At 33.0% G+C, this 17,476-nt stretch overlaps 1 protein-coding gene across 1 annotated transcript; it reads right to left on the reverse strand.

Moving 5' to 3' along the window:
- Positions 1 to 5: 5 nt before the first annotated feature.
- Positions 6 to 12,671, reverse strand: LOC132743842 (uncharacterized). Its single transcript, XM_060732415.1, has 4 exons — positions 12,085 to 12,671; positions 11,261 to 11,326; positions 1,222 to 1,272; positions 6 to 474 (listed from the first exon to the last, which is right to left on the reverse strand). Exons 1-4 carry the CDS (start codon positions 12,659 to 12,661, stop codon positions 332 to 334), a joined length of 837 nt encoding a protein of 278 aa, XP_060588398.1. The 5' UTR covers positions 12,662 to 12,671; the 3' UTR covers positions 6 to 331.
- Positions 12,672 to 17,476: the final 4,805 nt, after the last annotated feature.

The raw sequence follows: 17,476 nt of genomic DNA on the forward strand, positions 1-17,476 counted from the left end.
GTAAAATTTTTATTCCCCTTTTGAAAACATGAATCAATTCCTTGTAAAATGATACAACATACCGGTCTGAAGAAATACACGGAAAACTTTTAAACAAAGACATAAATTTATATGAAACATGTTATTACTGTTTAAATAGTGAGCAGTGCAAAAATGTATTAAATGGGCTCCACTGATGTTCAGAAGCCTGGAATTGATACAATATTTAAGTATCTTTAATAAAGCAACTGCAGCAATCACATCTAAAAATATGCAAACAATAATAAAGAAATTGAGTCAAGGCTGAATTGAATTGGAAGTCGATTTTTGTGTGATGCATTTCCCGGTGTAATCATGCCAAAAAACATTTGTCAAGTCCTTTTAAATATAAGAGAAAAATAACAATGGAAATACCTATAGAGAAATCTGAATGAACCTGGTGAAACCCTGCGTTATTATTTGTTTCTTGTATTTCCAATGCAGAACCATGAATGTCTAAAATAAAAGTGAAGACATTAAAAAGATCATTTTTGTTAATAAAATGTATTATATCATTTCTTAGATATGTACGCATTAAAGTACGTGTCATTAAGTCAGTAAATTTATATGTATGCACATTATAACCGAATGCTGTAGTACGGCAGCTTATTAGGGCCTCCACTTATCTAAACATTTTCACGTCATGTCAACTTGTTTCTTCTCGTTTTGACCAAAAACATTCCATGAAGACGTTATTATAAATACGTAATACGTTAAACATTCCACGAAGACGTTCTGATTTATACGTAATGCGTAGAAGTTTTTAATCATTGCCCGAATTTTTTTGTCGAATTACGTGAGCTATTTATCAATGCGAGTGACGTCTTTGCGGGTGCCAGGTAAAAGACATGTTATATATCTATGGCATCTCCCTAGATTGCAAGTAATCCTGTACTTCCTAAATACTTCAGCAAGTCGTGAAATCACGAAGCTTCAAGCATATCGAGAAAAAATCAGTTAGCTCATCACATCTCATAAACTGTAGGCCCTGCTAAGCTTCCGTAATCATGTTATCAATGCGAATAAAAATAATTCGACTTAGCGCAAAACATCTCATCAACTGTAGGCCCTGATGAGCTTCCGCACTTATTTATACAACGGATATTGATTAAGTCGATTTAACCTTATCCTCTAAAAATCTAAATTTCTTTCTGCAACTATGTAACAGAAAGTAAATATCTGAAAAATTATATTAAGTCTGACCTGTCATATAAGTATCATTTTCTTGGTTCTGTACATCTGAATTCTCCTCTACTGTAAAGAGAAAAGATAAAGTTAATTTTATTAACTTTCAAAAGTTGAAAAAGTCTATTCCTAGTTTCATTTCAAATGTACATTTCTTCTTATATGCATTCAACACAAATTCAGATCAAAATGACTTAGTTATTATAACGATTACAAAAGAGAATGGTGACATCAAAATAACTTCATAACCTTTGACCCCATTTTGTTAAGTTCCGCACGTTTAGGGCACTCGCTTTCTATTACTTGGAGATCATACGCCACTTTTAGTTGGGACGTAGTCCCAACTTGTGTACTTACAAACCCGAAATGTCCAATCATACAGGGCAACGCCCACTGCAATGACGTTTCATCACCACTATATATGCTATATTGTATTCTTACATTTTTCAAGGAAGTAGAATTCATAGTGATCATCCGACCATGACCGACGCATAACCGTCGCGAGTGAAAAAAAGTGCTATGTTTTTCTGAAAACTTTGATTTATTGCGAATAGGAAGAGGAGATAAGAAATTTATTTTTGAAAATCATGTAAAATTTAGCTTGAATTACGGTATTAGAAATGTAGGTCGAGTAATTCTATGAATGGATTCATTCATTAGTATTCATGAATGGAGATAAGCGATTGGCGGCTTACTCATCCGTACCTTATCATCTCATTTTTTGTATAATATTCCAGAAATGTTTGAAAAAGACAATTTTGATCGAATAAATTTTATAGTTTATAATTGTAAAGTGAATATTGAAATAGAAATAGCCAGAGATGTAGATAATCTATGTCTCTGAAATATTTTTCGCCTATGAATCCGACAACTTCCGGTTTACTTTATCACCTACTTGACAAGCATATCAGCCTGTTTAGCCCATAAGGTAAGTTGTAAAGCAAAATATGTTATGAAATTGATAAATAATAATAATTTGTTTATTAATTGATGTCATTCGTTACCGAACCTTACACTTTCGTCAATAATTTCGAAGTAATTTGAGAGATCTCGAGTCTATCGTCACCAAGACATTTCGACCCTACTGTAGCCTAGTATCAATTTTTGGACTGCAAAGCGACAGATTTTACAAATTGATATTACACAGATGTCTGCCTTTACAGGGAAAACCGGCATATACGCCTACAATTTGTTGGTCTTGTCACGGCCGTAACGTCTCTACCAAATGGTAATTTTATTTTCATCTTTCATGTTTACACATGAAGTTATTCAATGAATAAAGGGATTCTATGAAAGATTAGAAAAAAAATAGAAAAAAAATGATTTAACCCTCAATATGAGCCATTTAGCTGTTAAGTTTAGCCCCTGCAAATACTGCAGGTCTTGTGTAATTGAGACATTAGAGGAAGAAGCACTGACCTATTATTTCTGACTAAACTCTTATTGATTGCTAATTGATTCTTCATACCAACAAATGACAAACGAGCATTATTGTCATTTTTTATTTAACCCTCAACACCTAGTGTCCCCCTTTCACAGCCGCATAAAAGCTGTTTAACCTAGCCCAAAAAAGGTATATATTTTTCCCTGAAAATGATAATATTTTCCCCTAAAACCCCTGTGCACATTCTTCACCAGAACGATGACTTAACATCAGCTGACTTATATCAGCTAGAAGACAGAAAGCTGTCCCTATAGATAGTCTCTGCTATTACCATGCATGTTTAAGGAACTTACTGAGGTTTAAAAGCCTAAAAACATAACATTTGAATTTTTTACATAAATGAGATGGGGCACTTTAAACAAAAATATATGCAAAGATAGTTAAGAAATATACTTTGAAATAAATTGAATGTATTTTATGCTTTTTAGCCCAATTTGAGTGAAAACAAAGATTAGTGGTCTAAACTTACATCTTGAATGGTACATTTATCTGCAAAAAATATTTTCAGTCCCATCATGTCAAAATACCTCAGTGGAATCCCTTTAAATTGAATTAGAATTGATTTTTGCAAATGTATGGGTAAATTCCATTCTCAGTGGTTGGAATTTGATTTTCCCCTTTTCTGATTTATCAAGCTATATTTGCCTTTTCAGAAAGCCACAGGTTGTTTTGAAAATTGAAAAAAAATCACTGCCACCATGATAATTGTTAACCTGAAAAATCTTCAGGCACTGAAAGCGATTTGAACCCCAGACCTCTTGATTATAAGGCAGACACAAGACCATGTTGCGAAAAAGTCAACACAACAGCAAGGCTGTTGGAAATGATCTATACCTGTTCTCACTACATGGTTAAGTAATTTAATCAGTGTTAATTAGACATTTAACATTTTTTTTATAATACTGAGATTCACATTTTATTCACAAATCTACATGTAGCAAATAAATATCATAACTAGAAATGTGTCATCATGCCACGGATGCCCCCGCATGCAGCCAAAATTTCAGATGTTATAATATTTAGTTCCAAATTTGTTTGCACAAATTATTGTTTTCATTTAAAGTTCAAAGCCCTTAAAACTTTTCAATGTTAACACAAACCATTTCCATACAATGTTCAAGGCACTGAAATTATTCAGTCTTAACCTTTTGAAAATAGCATATTTCATATTTGTAGCCAAAATAATGGCTACATACATTTCCACAAAAGTATGAGTGCTGAAACTGAAAGTTCAAATTTTTTTCCAATATTCAAGAAAGATAAGTTTGTCCACAATCATTGAACCACGACCAAATTCAAACTTAAACTGCCTATTCCTAAGATGTATCTATATTATTTTCAAAGTGAAAGGGACATAACTCTGCCAAAAATCATCGAACCATGACCAAATTCCAACTTGACCTGCCAATTCCTTTGACATATCCATATGTCAAATTTGAGTTGAATATGTAACACTGTTGGGTAGATAATGAACAGAAACTGTAAATTTCATATTTTTTTCAAAGTGAAAAGGGCATTACTCTGCCAAAAATTATTGAACCATGACCAAATTCGAACTTGACCTTGGCATTCCAAAAAAATATCCATATGTCAAATTTGAGTTGAATGTGTTGTACCGTTGGGGAGATAATAAACAGAAACTGAAAATTTCATATTATTTTCAAAGTAAAAGGAGCATAACTCTGCCAAAAATCATCGAACCATGACCAAATTCAAACTTGACCTGTATTTTCTCATGACATATCCATATGTCAAATTTGAGTTGAATGTGTTGTACCGTTGGGAAGATAATGAACGGAAACTGAAAATTTCGTATTATTTTCAAAGTAAAAGGGGCATAACTCTGCCAAAAATCATCGAATCATGACCAAATTCGAACTTGCCCTGTATTTTCTCATGACATATCCATATGTCAAATTTGAGTTGAATGTGTTGTACGGTTGGGGAGATAATGAACGGAAACTGAAAATTTCATATTATTTTCAAAGTAAAAGGAGCATAACTCTGCTAAAAATCATCGAACCATGACCAAATTCAAACTTGACCTGTATTTTCTCATGACATATCCATATGTCAAATTTGAGTTGAATGTGTTGTACCGTTGGGGAGATAATGAACGGAAACTGAAAATTTCATATTATTTTCAAAGTAAAAGGGGCATAACTCTGCCAAAAATCATCGAACCATGACCAAATTCCAACTTGACCTGTATTTTCTCATGACATATCCATATGTCAAATTTGAGTTGAATGTGTTGTACCGTTGGGGAGATAATGAACGGAAACTGAAAATTTCATATTATTTTCAAAGTAAAAGGGGCATAACTCTGCCAAAAATCGTCGAACCATGACCAAATTCGAACTTGACCTGTATTTTCTCATGACATATCCATATGTCAAATTTGAGTTGAATGTGTTGTACCGTTGGGGAGATAATGAACGGAAACTGAAAATTTCATATTATTTTCAAAGTAAAAGGGGCATAACTCTGCCAAAAATCATCGAACCATGACCAAATTCGAACTTGACCTGTATTTTCTCATGACATATCTATATGTCAAATTTGAGTTGAATATGTGCAACCGTTACTAAGATAATGAACGGAAACTGATGATGACGGAATGACAGAATGACGGAATGACGGAATGACGGAAGGACGGAATGACGGAAGGACGGAAGGACGGAACAGGGTAACACTATATGCCCCGGCCATTACATGGCGGGGGCATAATAAAATGATAAGAACATTTTCTATTTTAAGTGGTAATATTGTGGAGTAATATGAAGAAATATTATTATCATAAATTTTCAAATTTTATGTCCTTTCATGCTGTACACAATCATATTATGGTGTAACCATATATATTATGCATTGTATATACACACACTAAGAGAGTAGTATTAAATAATTTTGAAGTTGAAATCTCTAAATTGATATTTTCAGGGAAATAAAAGAGTATTTATCCCAATAATCACTTGGAAAGGCTGGTACATGAAGCTAGAAAAAATATAAGATTAAAGAAAGACAGGAAGATTATCACAAACAACAGGTATAATATTTGATGTATATTTCACAAATCAAACTGTTTTCCAAAAGTTATTCATGAAATCATATGCCTTTTTACTAGAGTCACCACGGGCCAGATTACAAAACCCATTCCCAGTGGCAAATAATGCCAAATATGCTTATTTTTTCCAAGTTTAGAACAAAATCATAATCGAGTCAAATTCCCGTTATCAAAGCTGACAATTTTTCTTCATTCCATTTCAATCCAGTATGGTACCAGACAGATGATGTTTTTATGTATTTTTCATTCTTTGAACGATTAACAACTTTGTACATGGTACTGAATATTTTGGATGCAAAATTTCCGAACCTGTGCTAGGAAATTTTCCCAAAATGTCTAACTGAATTTGTTTAGTTTGCATTTCAAATCTTCATACTGAAATAGTCAAAGACTTGTTCATATATAGTACCGCCTAAAACAAAAAAGAGTGTCAGTGCATGCTCACAGTTTATTATAGTGTTAGTTAAGAACATACTTTAAATATTTCTGTCAATTGGCATAAAGAATACTGAAAATGATCACTCACATGAAATATCATAGTATGGTGCTTTAAGGTGGTACAAATCAATCCTATAGGACATTACAAGGAACTGCAAAATTTACAATACAGTTTTATTGCCTTGAACAAGACCCCAATATGTATGCAAAATTTAAAATACAGTTCATCCTTATGAACATTGTTTACATTTTGATCATTCAAGATTGAAACAAATGAAAATATTCAATAGCAAAAAATAGATGAAATCAGAATCCCTAAAGAAAGCCCAACACGGCAAAATTGAAAATGTTGCAGGCTCGGTTTGATTGAGCCTGTTCATGGACGGTACTGGAAAGTGCAAGTTACCGTCCACGCCCCCTAGCACCGGCTTAAGCAGAATTCAACATTTAAACATGAAATAGTAAAATTTTGAATTTAGAAACAACCGCAGATGTGTTCATACGGCGGTTATCATGGAACCTTCAATGTGACACTTCCGTGCCATTCCATGAAAAGCGGCGTATGGTCCCCAAGTAATAAAAAGCGTGTGCCCTAAACGAGAAAACAATGGGCGGAACTAAATAAAATGGAATTTTGAAAGGGGCTCAGAGGTTATGAAGCCTGCGTATCACAGATAAGACGTCAAAATACAAAATTAAAAAGCAGGCAACATATCCTAAGGGTGATTCAAATTATTCAAGTAGGAATATTGGAACCACCCAACTAGAAAATGCCGAAAAGTTGAAACTAAAAATACCACAAGCACAACAATAATGTCGTGCTGAACGATCTTCAAGGATCGAAAATATAACATCATTGATTAAATGTATGGGGAGACTTTTTACAGCCCAGCTGTGAAGTAATTGTTTCTCCACCAAATGATATAAATGTTTCCCTACCCTTTGATTGACCTTTTTTCTGCTTAGTGTGCCTCAATTGCAAAGATATGTTTAATTGACAGGCTGTTTTAAAGTTTGAAGGGATAATCTTTGAAACATTCATATTGGTTATTAAACTTACCATTATTTACATTTATTTGAAGCAAATAAATAATTATACCTTTAAATTGTATGTGGTCTAAACAAATAAATTGTATACTGTCTGAACATATGTGATAGAATAATTATCACAAAAAAGGAATTTAGTATTACTATGAGTATTGTAATTGTAAACTAATGAGTAATTGTATATCAAATATATTCAAATAGTGTTATTGAAAGTCATTTTGTATGACAGACACACAAATCTAGTGCTCTGCATTATAAATGTAAGAAGAGACAAATAAGATAAGCATGCATTTTTTTTGCAAATTATTGCACTTCATCTAATTGTACATAAGTTATAACAATATGTATCTTAGCTTGCCTGGTTTAATGAAAAGTAAAAGACCTAAGAATTGAAACTATAATTAATTGTTGTTACATGTATGAGTTCTCTTCTGTTTTCACCAAGAGGGGACTAAATGCTGACCCCTTTCTGTATGTCAATGAAATCTGAATTCTTATATTACTCAAAAGGTACAAAAGCATGGTTCATCATACTGGTATCTGATATAGAGCCATTTAGCATCTTACTATAATTTATGCTCCGAAAAGGGAGAGAATACAGTTGCGGTCTTAACCCTCTGTCTGTATGGACTCAAGTAATATTATGGATAAATATTCGCGTTCATTCCATACAGACTTGTACTTGTGGGGACAATGTTGCTCATGGGAGGAAAATATGATTCTTATGGTGTTTTTGAGATTTTAGATGATGAAAGAAAAAACCCACATTGTGAACTTAGGAAGACATCCGTCCTTCACACTCTTGTCCAGAATATGAATATAACTAAATACGTATTGAAGGGATTTTATGTAAACTTTACAAAGTGATAGACTTTTGAGAGGAAGTGCAGTGTTTAAGAAAGATAACTCTACCTTGCTTCATGTTTTAATTATCTCCCATAAGTTTAAAATGCTTATTCCAAACTATCACTTAAACTACACCCAGTTGTACGGACTCGAATTTGCCAATGTGTCAAAGAACCATAACTGCATTCCTATTTTTTAATTATCTCCCTTTATAATACATGTGCTTAATTATGCTTGTCCAGAGAAATACTGGAAAAGAAATGATGGAATTTGATTTAAATTTTACACAGCGAAAACATTCAAGTGAAAGGAAGTGTATTTTTAAATCCTAGCTTAATTTTACAATAATCATCTTTTATAATACATAAACATTTAAAATGTTGGTTGTCTGGAGTAAATCTTTTCAATGATATCTCACTCAAACTAAATACAGTTGTAGAGACTAGTGAGCAGAAGTGCTGTGTCAAATAGTAACCAAAATTCTACATTGCTTAATTTTTGAGTTATCTCCGTTTATGTTTTTTCATGATACTTGTTCAGAGAGAGGATTAAATTATTGAAGGAATTTGATTGAAACTTCATACAGTGAAAGAGAGTAGCATGAGAAGTGCAGTGAACAAAAGCCATCATAAGTTCTAATGACATGGCCACATTCATATAATGTGATGCAAAAATATTGACCATTTGAGTGTTTTCTTGATACTGATACAGAAAATTTAATATATTTATATCACAATTGATCATTTTTTCATAGCTTTATCTCCCTTAATTATATGCCCCAAAGAATTTCGGGCATATTATTTTATACCCCCTGGCGTCCGTAAGTCCGTTAGCAATTAGGTTTCCGGAGCATGACTTTAGTTCCATTCGGCCCACAGTATTCAAACTTCATGATTTTCCATATTGGGTAAAATACCCCTATTGATTTTGGGGTTACAAGATCAAAGGTCAAGGTCACTTTTACCCTAAAACTGAAAATGGTTTCCGGAGCAGAACTTAAGTTCCATTTGGCCCACAGTATTCAAACTTCATAGGATGATTGTCAATATTGGGTAGAAAACTCCCCTATGGATTTTGGAGTCATAAGATCAAAGGTCAAGGTCACCATAACCCTAAAACTTAAAATGGTTTCCGGAGCATAACTTAAGTTCCATTTGGCCCATCATTATTCAAACTTCATAGGATGATTGTCCATATTGGGTAGAAGACCCCAATTGAGTTTTTGGTCATAAGGTCAAAGGTCAAGGTCACTGTTACCTTAAAACTAAAAATGGTTTCCGGAGCATAACTTAAGTTCCATTTGGCCCACAGTATTCAAACTTCGTAGGATGATTGTCCATATTGGGTAAAATACCCCTATTGATTTTGGGGTTACAAGATCAAAGGTCAAGGTCACTTTTACCCTAAAACTGAAAATGGTTTCCGGAGCAGAACTTAAGTTCCATTTGGCCCACAGTATTCAAACTTCATAGGATGATTGTCAATATTGGGTAGAAAACTCCCCTATGGATTTTGGAGTCATAAGATCAAAGGTCAAGGTCACCATAACCCTAAAACTTAAAATGGTTTCCGGAGCATAACTTAAGTTCCATTTGGCCCATCATTATTCAAACTTCATAGGATGATTGTCCATATTGGGTAGAAGACCCCAATTGAGTTTTTGGTCATAAGGTCAAAGGTCAAGGTCACTGTTACCTTAAAACTAAAAATGGTTTCCGGAGCATAACTTAAGTTCCATTTGGCCCACAGTATTCAAACTTCATAGGATGATTGTCCATATTGGGGTCACAAGGTCAAAGATCAAGGTTACTATCACCTTTAAACTGGAAACAGTTTTCCGGAGCATAACTTTAGTTCCATATGGACCACACTATTCAAACTTCATAGGATGATTGTCCATATTGGGTAGAAGAGCTCTATTGATTTTAGGGTCAGAAGGTCAAAGGTCGAGGTAAATATTACCTTAAAACTGAAAACAGTTTCCGCTCAATAATTTAAGTGTTAATCAACCTATAGCTAATGTTCCTTTAGGCTTACAGTGTTCAAACTTGAATGGATGATTGCCTATATCAGGACAGTGTTCAAACTTGAATGGATGATTGCCTATATCAGGGCTGGGAATCAAAACTGCGTCGTATCCTACAAAATGTAAACAAACGCCGCCATCTTGGAGCGAAAAATGTATGTTTTTGTTTATAACTCTTTTTGTTGGAAATGACTGAAAACAAGATATTTGTCAAAATTGTTGTGCAAGCAACATATACCGAACGATGCGGAAAGTAGTGTAGCGTGTTAATACATATATCTTGTTTTCAGTCATTTCCAACAAAAAGAGTTATAAACAAAAACATACGTTTTTCGTTCCAAGATGGCGGCGTTTGTTTACATTTTGTAGGATACGACGCAGTTTTGATTCCCAGCCCTGTATATAGAATAAAAGATCCATATCTATATTGGGGTCACAAGATCAAAGGTCAATATTAAATGACCTTAATATTGTATACAGTTTTACAACTGTCAAACTTCATAGGATGATCACTTATATTGAATACATTAATTATATGCCATAAAAAATGTGCTTATATTATGTTATACCCCTGGCGTCTTTCCGTCCATCCGTCGTAGCATTTTTACTTACAAGATAACAACTTGATGGTGGTGCTTTGAAAACAGCAACTGTATATCTATTATGGTTCTTCAGTTATAAAGGAGGATTACTTTTTGAAGGAGGTAATACTGTATTTAATTTCTATGTCTTACAAATGCTTCATCCTTACTAAAAAACAACACTTTCGGTGTCTTATTTCACTTGTTGCCCTTGTCAAAAAGGGCCAATAACGCTTTGTGATGGACCTACACATACATGTAACCTAAATATTATATTTGAACAGTGTGTCATAGAATAATTGTATCAACTACTGTTCATTTACTGAATTGTGCACTTTACATTTATCAACCGGCAACACCCTTCACTTATCGAATTATCTGTCCCCGAAATAGTAAAAAAAAAGTAATTTTGATCCTTTAAGTACGTCACAACTGCAGTGCCTTCAGCACTTTGATTATTGAATGGCACGGTAGTGTCAATTGAAGGTTACGTGATAACCGCCGTATGAACACATCTGTGGATGTTTCTAAATTCAAAATTTTTCCATTTCATGTTTAAATATTAAGCCGGTGCCACTTTACAATAATTTAGACTTATTTCTAATTACCTTCAACATTCTTCGAAATTGCTCCCACTGCTCGGAAAGATGTATTTACTCTACGCCGATCGACTCCTAGTAAAAGAAAATGAAAATAATTTTCACAAGTAGTACAATTATTCCTGAAAAAAACGGAGTGATCAATTTTGAAAACGGTGTTGGTCTAGACCTACATCAAAGTGAACCTCTTGAAAACTTGGAATCCAATACCCTTATATAGCAACGTTTTGTCAAGCTATGCGTTTTACTGATAAAGTTGGCAAATATCTGCAGAAACATGTTCATGAAATTAACCTGGAATTTGCAATAGTTTTTTTATTCCCGTGTAGCGAACGTATCAAAATACTACTTATTTCTGGTTTTAACAAAAGAAGTGACAAGATATGATCGAACCTTTGTCATCCGAGAAATCTGGTTATACATGTTTCATTTCTTTCGTTTAAATGAAATCCGTTATATATATATAAATTAATTACTAAGAATTATGCGCTTTCCCTTTAAAAACGGACTGAGTTTGATTCTAGGAGTATAAAAACTTTCTCATCGCTTTTACATTGATGAATCATAGCATATGCGGAGTGGCTAATACAATTTTATAGTTTTTTTTTCAGCTAAATATATTCCTATCCTTCGTCGGTCTTCTTAATGTCGTAAATCTTTCAAAGCGTCATAATCAACAATGAAAAGTGGTTAGATAACCATTTACTAACAATTTGCCAAGGGTGTTTATATAACTTTCTTACTTTTCATTTACATATACTAACAAAATGTAGATTAATTTTTCATTGTCTTTGAGATAATTGTTCCAGTTATAGCTTTATTTTTCATCTTACCTCTATTTGTCTCTCGAAACCTTTGTTCCAAAGATTGCAATAAGTCATCAGCAAACTCGTTAAGCTCGCAAATTTGTCTTAAAGCAAACTGTATGTCAAGGTCTGCTGCTCCAGATCTACTGACAATGGCACGCAATTGTTGTCTTCTTGTTCCGTCCATGGCTTCGGCAATATCAAAAATTGCTGTCCTTAAATCATCACGGATGGTTCTGTACTCTACTTCCATCACACTTGTGCCATCGGGATTTCTTTGTACATCCTTTCTATGAGAATTCAATGTTTTTATCGCACCTCTTTCTCTTGACGAAATAGACGACCAAAACAACGATTTTATAACATTGTAAAGTAGTCGTATATCCCATTGTTCAATGTTGGTGTTTATTTTACCATCTGCTTGAAACAACTGTGTAAGGAGCTCATCAGACTTAAATCGGTGTCTATTTTCTGAAAGGAGATTTTCTAATGGCTGACTTCGGCTGCTGACTTCTCTGATAATGATTTCTCTAAGTGCCTGTCTCCCGCCAACGCCCAATTCAAATAGATATCTTACAAATCTGACGTTATCTTCAGTTGCCATTTGTGACCATTACCTGTGGACAGATACTTTTAGTGTTATTAGTAAATTAAACAAGTTAAGAGAAGGATATCAATTAAAACTTTCTTTCAGTATACCGTTCTTTTTGTCTATTACACAATGCCTATCTTAATCCTGATTTTGACCTAGAGTTATTACATACCGAAAATACTTAAGTGTAAATTATAACGAACTATACAATTTCCTTATAAGACAGTTTTGATAAAAGAAACAAGCAAATATCGAATCATACCATTTTTAAAACTATAATTTATCATTATATACCTATGTAAATTTGCCCGATCTAGTGACTTGAAAAAGAATTGAGCAATAAATGAAACAAGAGCACCGCTGAGACGAGGCAAAATACACCTTATGACAAATTTACAAGGACGCATTATGGACATGGATAAGAATGTACCAAATAGAAAGATAACTAAAACTGCCAGTTTTCAATCACAACCACTTTTCAATCATCCATTATAGCAATTCTTTACTTTTAACCTTATTTGTCATATTACCGAACTGTTAACACATCTAGTGTTTACCTTGACAACATGTACCGTGTGCCCAACCGTGCTCTGTTTGAGACGGGCTTTAGTTCAAAATATGTAAAATTTACGTTTTCCACTTCTCCTTAATTTCCCAGCTACAAATCGCAAAAATTTGCTATACAGAATCAGATTTTTTTCAGTCTGCAGAAATGGATATTATGTTTGGCCACTGTTCACTATCATGAAAAAATAATTTACATTGTAAACTGGGCTACAAAAACATTGCCTTTTTACTGTGCAATTATTAATTGAAACTTAATAAGTCAGTAAAGTTACAGTAACGTAACCACAGAATAACATTCTCTCTGATAATTGTTCAGTAAGCTGTCACTAGCAGTGGATCATGCAGACCCTTAGGGCCTAAAAGTTTCACAAGAAATATTTTTTTTCTGTTATGCAAATTGAGATGAACATCTATGCCCCGATTGTGACAGCTTTACTACTGGAAATAGATATCAAAATTCAAAAATGGCCATATAAAAAGGTTAAAATTGTTTATTACTATTTATTTGAAGTTGAATTATTCCAAATTTCTCCAAAATACCATTACCATTGTGTGACGTATTATATGTGTTACAGGTTATATATTGTTAACCGATTGAAACGTTGCACAACAGAAAAATGAGTCAATGATACATAATAATGATTCCGGTAAAATTTCAAAAAGCTGTTACATATACAAGCTGAAATGATGATAAAAGCAGAATTGTAAGAGAAAAATTAATTTGATAACTTCTCTGTTAGTTATTGTCGAAAAATGTGTTGGCCGAACGGAAAGTGGCAGTACTTGAAAAAATTATACAGTCCATGCTTTCTAGTAACAAGTTAACATATTAGTAATAGAAGATAATTGAATATTTTGACCTGATTTCATTTTGATAAAGATAATTCAATTAAATCAAGGTTGCATGCCAAATATAAACACATTCGTTGAAATCCTTTTATTAAAGTTATTGTGTAGAAAACAAAAAATTCACAGAACATTTGTTGTAAAAAGGGTCATAACTCATCAAGTAACAAGTTCATTGCAATAAAAATCAAACATCAATTCTGTTAAAACCAATAATTGCACTTAAAAGATGCTTAAAGAGAGACATAACTCAATTAAGTGTGAGTTGCTTGCAGTGAAAATGGAACTTTAAGTTTTGATAAACGTACATGACAAATATAAAATAAAAACCAATAATCTATGGACAAACGGACAAACTGACGGACTAACAAACAACGACATACAATATGTCCCGAAGGTCTTCGTACGTATAAAAAGAAGAGACCTTAAACGTATAATAATTATGCTACTAAAATTATAGTGAGAACTTGATTTGATTGACCATGTTCATAGGCGGCATTGGATATTGAATACTCTTTTCTGCCAACCAACTTCATAATCAGCTGTTAATTAAGATTCATAAATATTGCAAAACTAAATTAATCGTGTAAAATTATTTTAAGAAATTTTCTTAAGATATGCAAGAGATTTACACTAGAAACTTTGATAGCTCAAGAGACGTAATGTATTTCTGCCGTTTGAAATATAAACATTCTACATTATGCTCTTTTTTATGGTACATGTACCGCCCTAGGATGATAAATTGAGCCTTTGTTTTCAGCCTAAACAAGCATATTGTCATGTGCCGTGATACCGCAGAAGGCGTCCATGTCAGTGTTGTATTTATTCATTTACATGTTCGAATCACGATTAGGTATTATTACATTTGAGTGTTTAATATCTCTTTTTCACCTTTGACCGGTTTTGTTTCAAATACTTAAAATTGCATGAAATAGACTTCTGTACACAGGCTTATATGCATGTGTTGTATATTGGTTCAAATATTCAAATATCAACATTTCGTATCTTAGTATGTTTGTAATAGTTTGATAAAATAACAAGAAACACCGTTTAAAAAAGATAATCGACGGAAGAAAAACTGGTTAACTAGCATAATATGCTAATTCTAAGTTTTCCATGCAAAGTCATATAGAAATGTTAGCATAGCTTGCAAAATAATGACATAAAATTTTTTGTAGGGTTATTGATCTTGAAAAATGGAACACTTTAAGATGTATGTGTTTCTAAACAAACCTGTCTTGTTTTGGTAAGTGAACTAAATTTCTGACAATGTTATCTACGCAGTCGATAGGGAATACTTGAATTTACATGCATAAAATATATGAAAATTATAAACATTATATCAATTGAACACATCCAATTATCATTATATATGAGACACTTATTGAATATCATAAAGTACCAGATAAAGACTGACATTTTTCTCGTTATTTTGGACAAAATGTAAAAATCAGATCTTGTGTTAAATAAACTCAGTAATTTTTTGCGTAAAATATGATAAACAAGATCATTAAGGAAAGGCGGCGTTCAATGAACGCAATCCCCATACGACCCAGAAACAAGAACCAGTGGCAGGGAGCCCAGGCGGACCCCAAACTCAAACAGGACAGGGCACAAAACAGGGCACGGACAGGTTAATCACTGAAATGATAAATAATTTGCAAATGATAAGGAATTCAAAGAAAACAAATAAATGATTGAAAAATAGACCCACAAAGTCAAAAGGCACAGGGGAAGGGGACAGGAGACCGGAGGAATGGGTGGGGGGTTAATCAAAGAAATAAAAACTAGGGGCAAAGTGGAAGATATTTACCGTAGACAAGAAAACACAAAGGACACAAGAAAAAATGTCACCAAAACAGTATGAAACAACATAGACATCCATCTGAGGAACGCAGAGGGTGCCGCCTTGGAACGGTCAGCAGCATAATAAGTAAACTGCTCACTAGAAAATGTAATGATTTCTGAACGCAGTACAAATGTTTTGTGAGAGGAAATATTGTAAATAACTGAGCAAGTTAACTTAAAGTTTTAAATACCTATCCTTTACATTGTATTTTGAAAATAACCTTTGCCTTTACCTTTTTTTATGATGGCAAAAAAAAAACTATCCTTTACATTTTAGTTTAGAACTACATGTATGTATCTTGGAATAACAAGATCTATCCTTTACATTTTATTTTAGAATTGCCAATAGAATTCTCATATTTCATTTTATGAAAACCCTTCTTCTATTCTTATTCTTTGGGTTTGTGTTATCAAACAATCCCTTTAAGGGTGTTGATATATTTAGAACACTATATACCGTTAAGTCTAAATAATCATACCAGGACAGTAATTATTCCGGTGTAATATAACATTTTGTCCTCCGTTAAAAATTTACCCCATATGGGTCATTTGTCAATATTGAGAACTGATCCTTTGTCATTTTTCAACGTTGAGAATTGTGCCTGCCAGCAATTCAACTTTAGCTTTTGACCAAAAAGTCGTTGAGAAATGATCAATCGTTAAATTTTGATCAAATAAGGGTCATTTTTAACGGTTAGTTAAATTTAATTAAAGGTCTGTTAAACTTTGTAGAAACGGTTAGAATAACAGAATCTCTAACAAGCGTCATAGAAATGATTTCATAAGCATAATGTGACAAATCCTGGGCCATTCGAACTGCTTTGGAAAGAAAATCAGTATGTTGGAGTGGGAACTGATTAACGAAAGTTTAAGACAATGATTTTCAACAGATGGGTCTATATGGTCGGAGTCAATCTTCTAAAGAGGAAGCGATTTTTCAAACTATTTTATGTCCGATGATAATGGTCATTTTACAAACTAGTACACTAAACTGTTAAAATTTATGATAATATAATAGCTAGCCAGGGTTTTAAGAAATATTGTATTAGCATTGTGTTATGCCGTGCCCAAACTTATTTATCTTCTTTTTTTTTTACATAATCCAGACATAGATATCATAAATAAATAAAACAAAACTTATGTTTAACTTCCTGTGGGACAACAAACAAGACAATATATCAAGAGATAAGATTATTTAAGATAACCGTCATGGGGGAAGGGGGGGGGGGCTTAAAATGTTAGACATTGAAACTTTAAATGCTTGGGTTAAACACATTAAATTGCAGTGACTATATCTGGGTTAAAGTTTATGTATATGAAAATATGTAAAATAGATATGGGAAACAATTTATATTTTAAAATGAAATCTAAACATAAAAGAAAATTTTGATATTAGATCTAATTTTTTTAAAGACGTACTCAGTGCTTGGTCGTATACAAACTTCAATAAAAAATAACTGTTGTTGGTAAAGAAATAATATGGAACAATACAAATATAAAACAAAATAATAAGCCATTTGTTTTCTGTGAATGGATGGACAAGGGCATAATTTTTATCGAACACAT

The sequence above is a fragment of the Ruditapes philippinarum genome, unplaced genomic scaffold, assembly GCF_026571515.1.
Source record: "Ruditapes philippinarum isolate M1 unplaced genomic scaffold, ASM2657151v2 ctg5495_1_1_1_1, whole genome shotgun sequence".
Taxonomy (NCBI): Eukaryota; Metazoa; Mollusca; class Bivalvia; order Venerida; family Veneridae; genus Ruditapes; species Ruditapes philippinarum.

What these genes read in the sequence shown, in the direction of transcription:
- LOC132743842 (XM_060732415.1), bottom strand. Translation starts at nt 12,661, where the DNA reads ATGGCAACTGAAGATAACGTCAGATTTGTAAGATATCTATTTGAATTG. An exon ending in AATTTCGAAGAATGTTGAAG is followed by an intron (nt 1,273 to 11,260) that starts GTAATTAGAAAT and finishes TTCTCTTTACAG; the next exon opens with TAGAGGAGAATTCAGATGTA. An exon ending in AAATGATACTTATATGACAG is followed by an intron (nt 475 to 1,221) that starts GTCAGACTTAAT and finishes CTTTTATTTTAG; the next exon opens with ACATTCATGGTTCTGCATTG.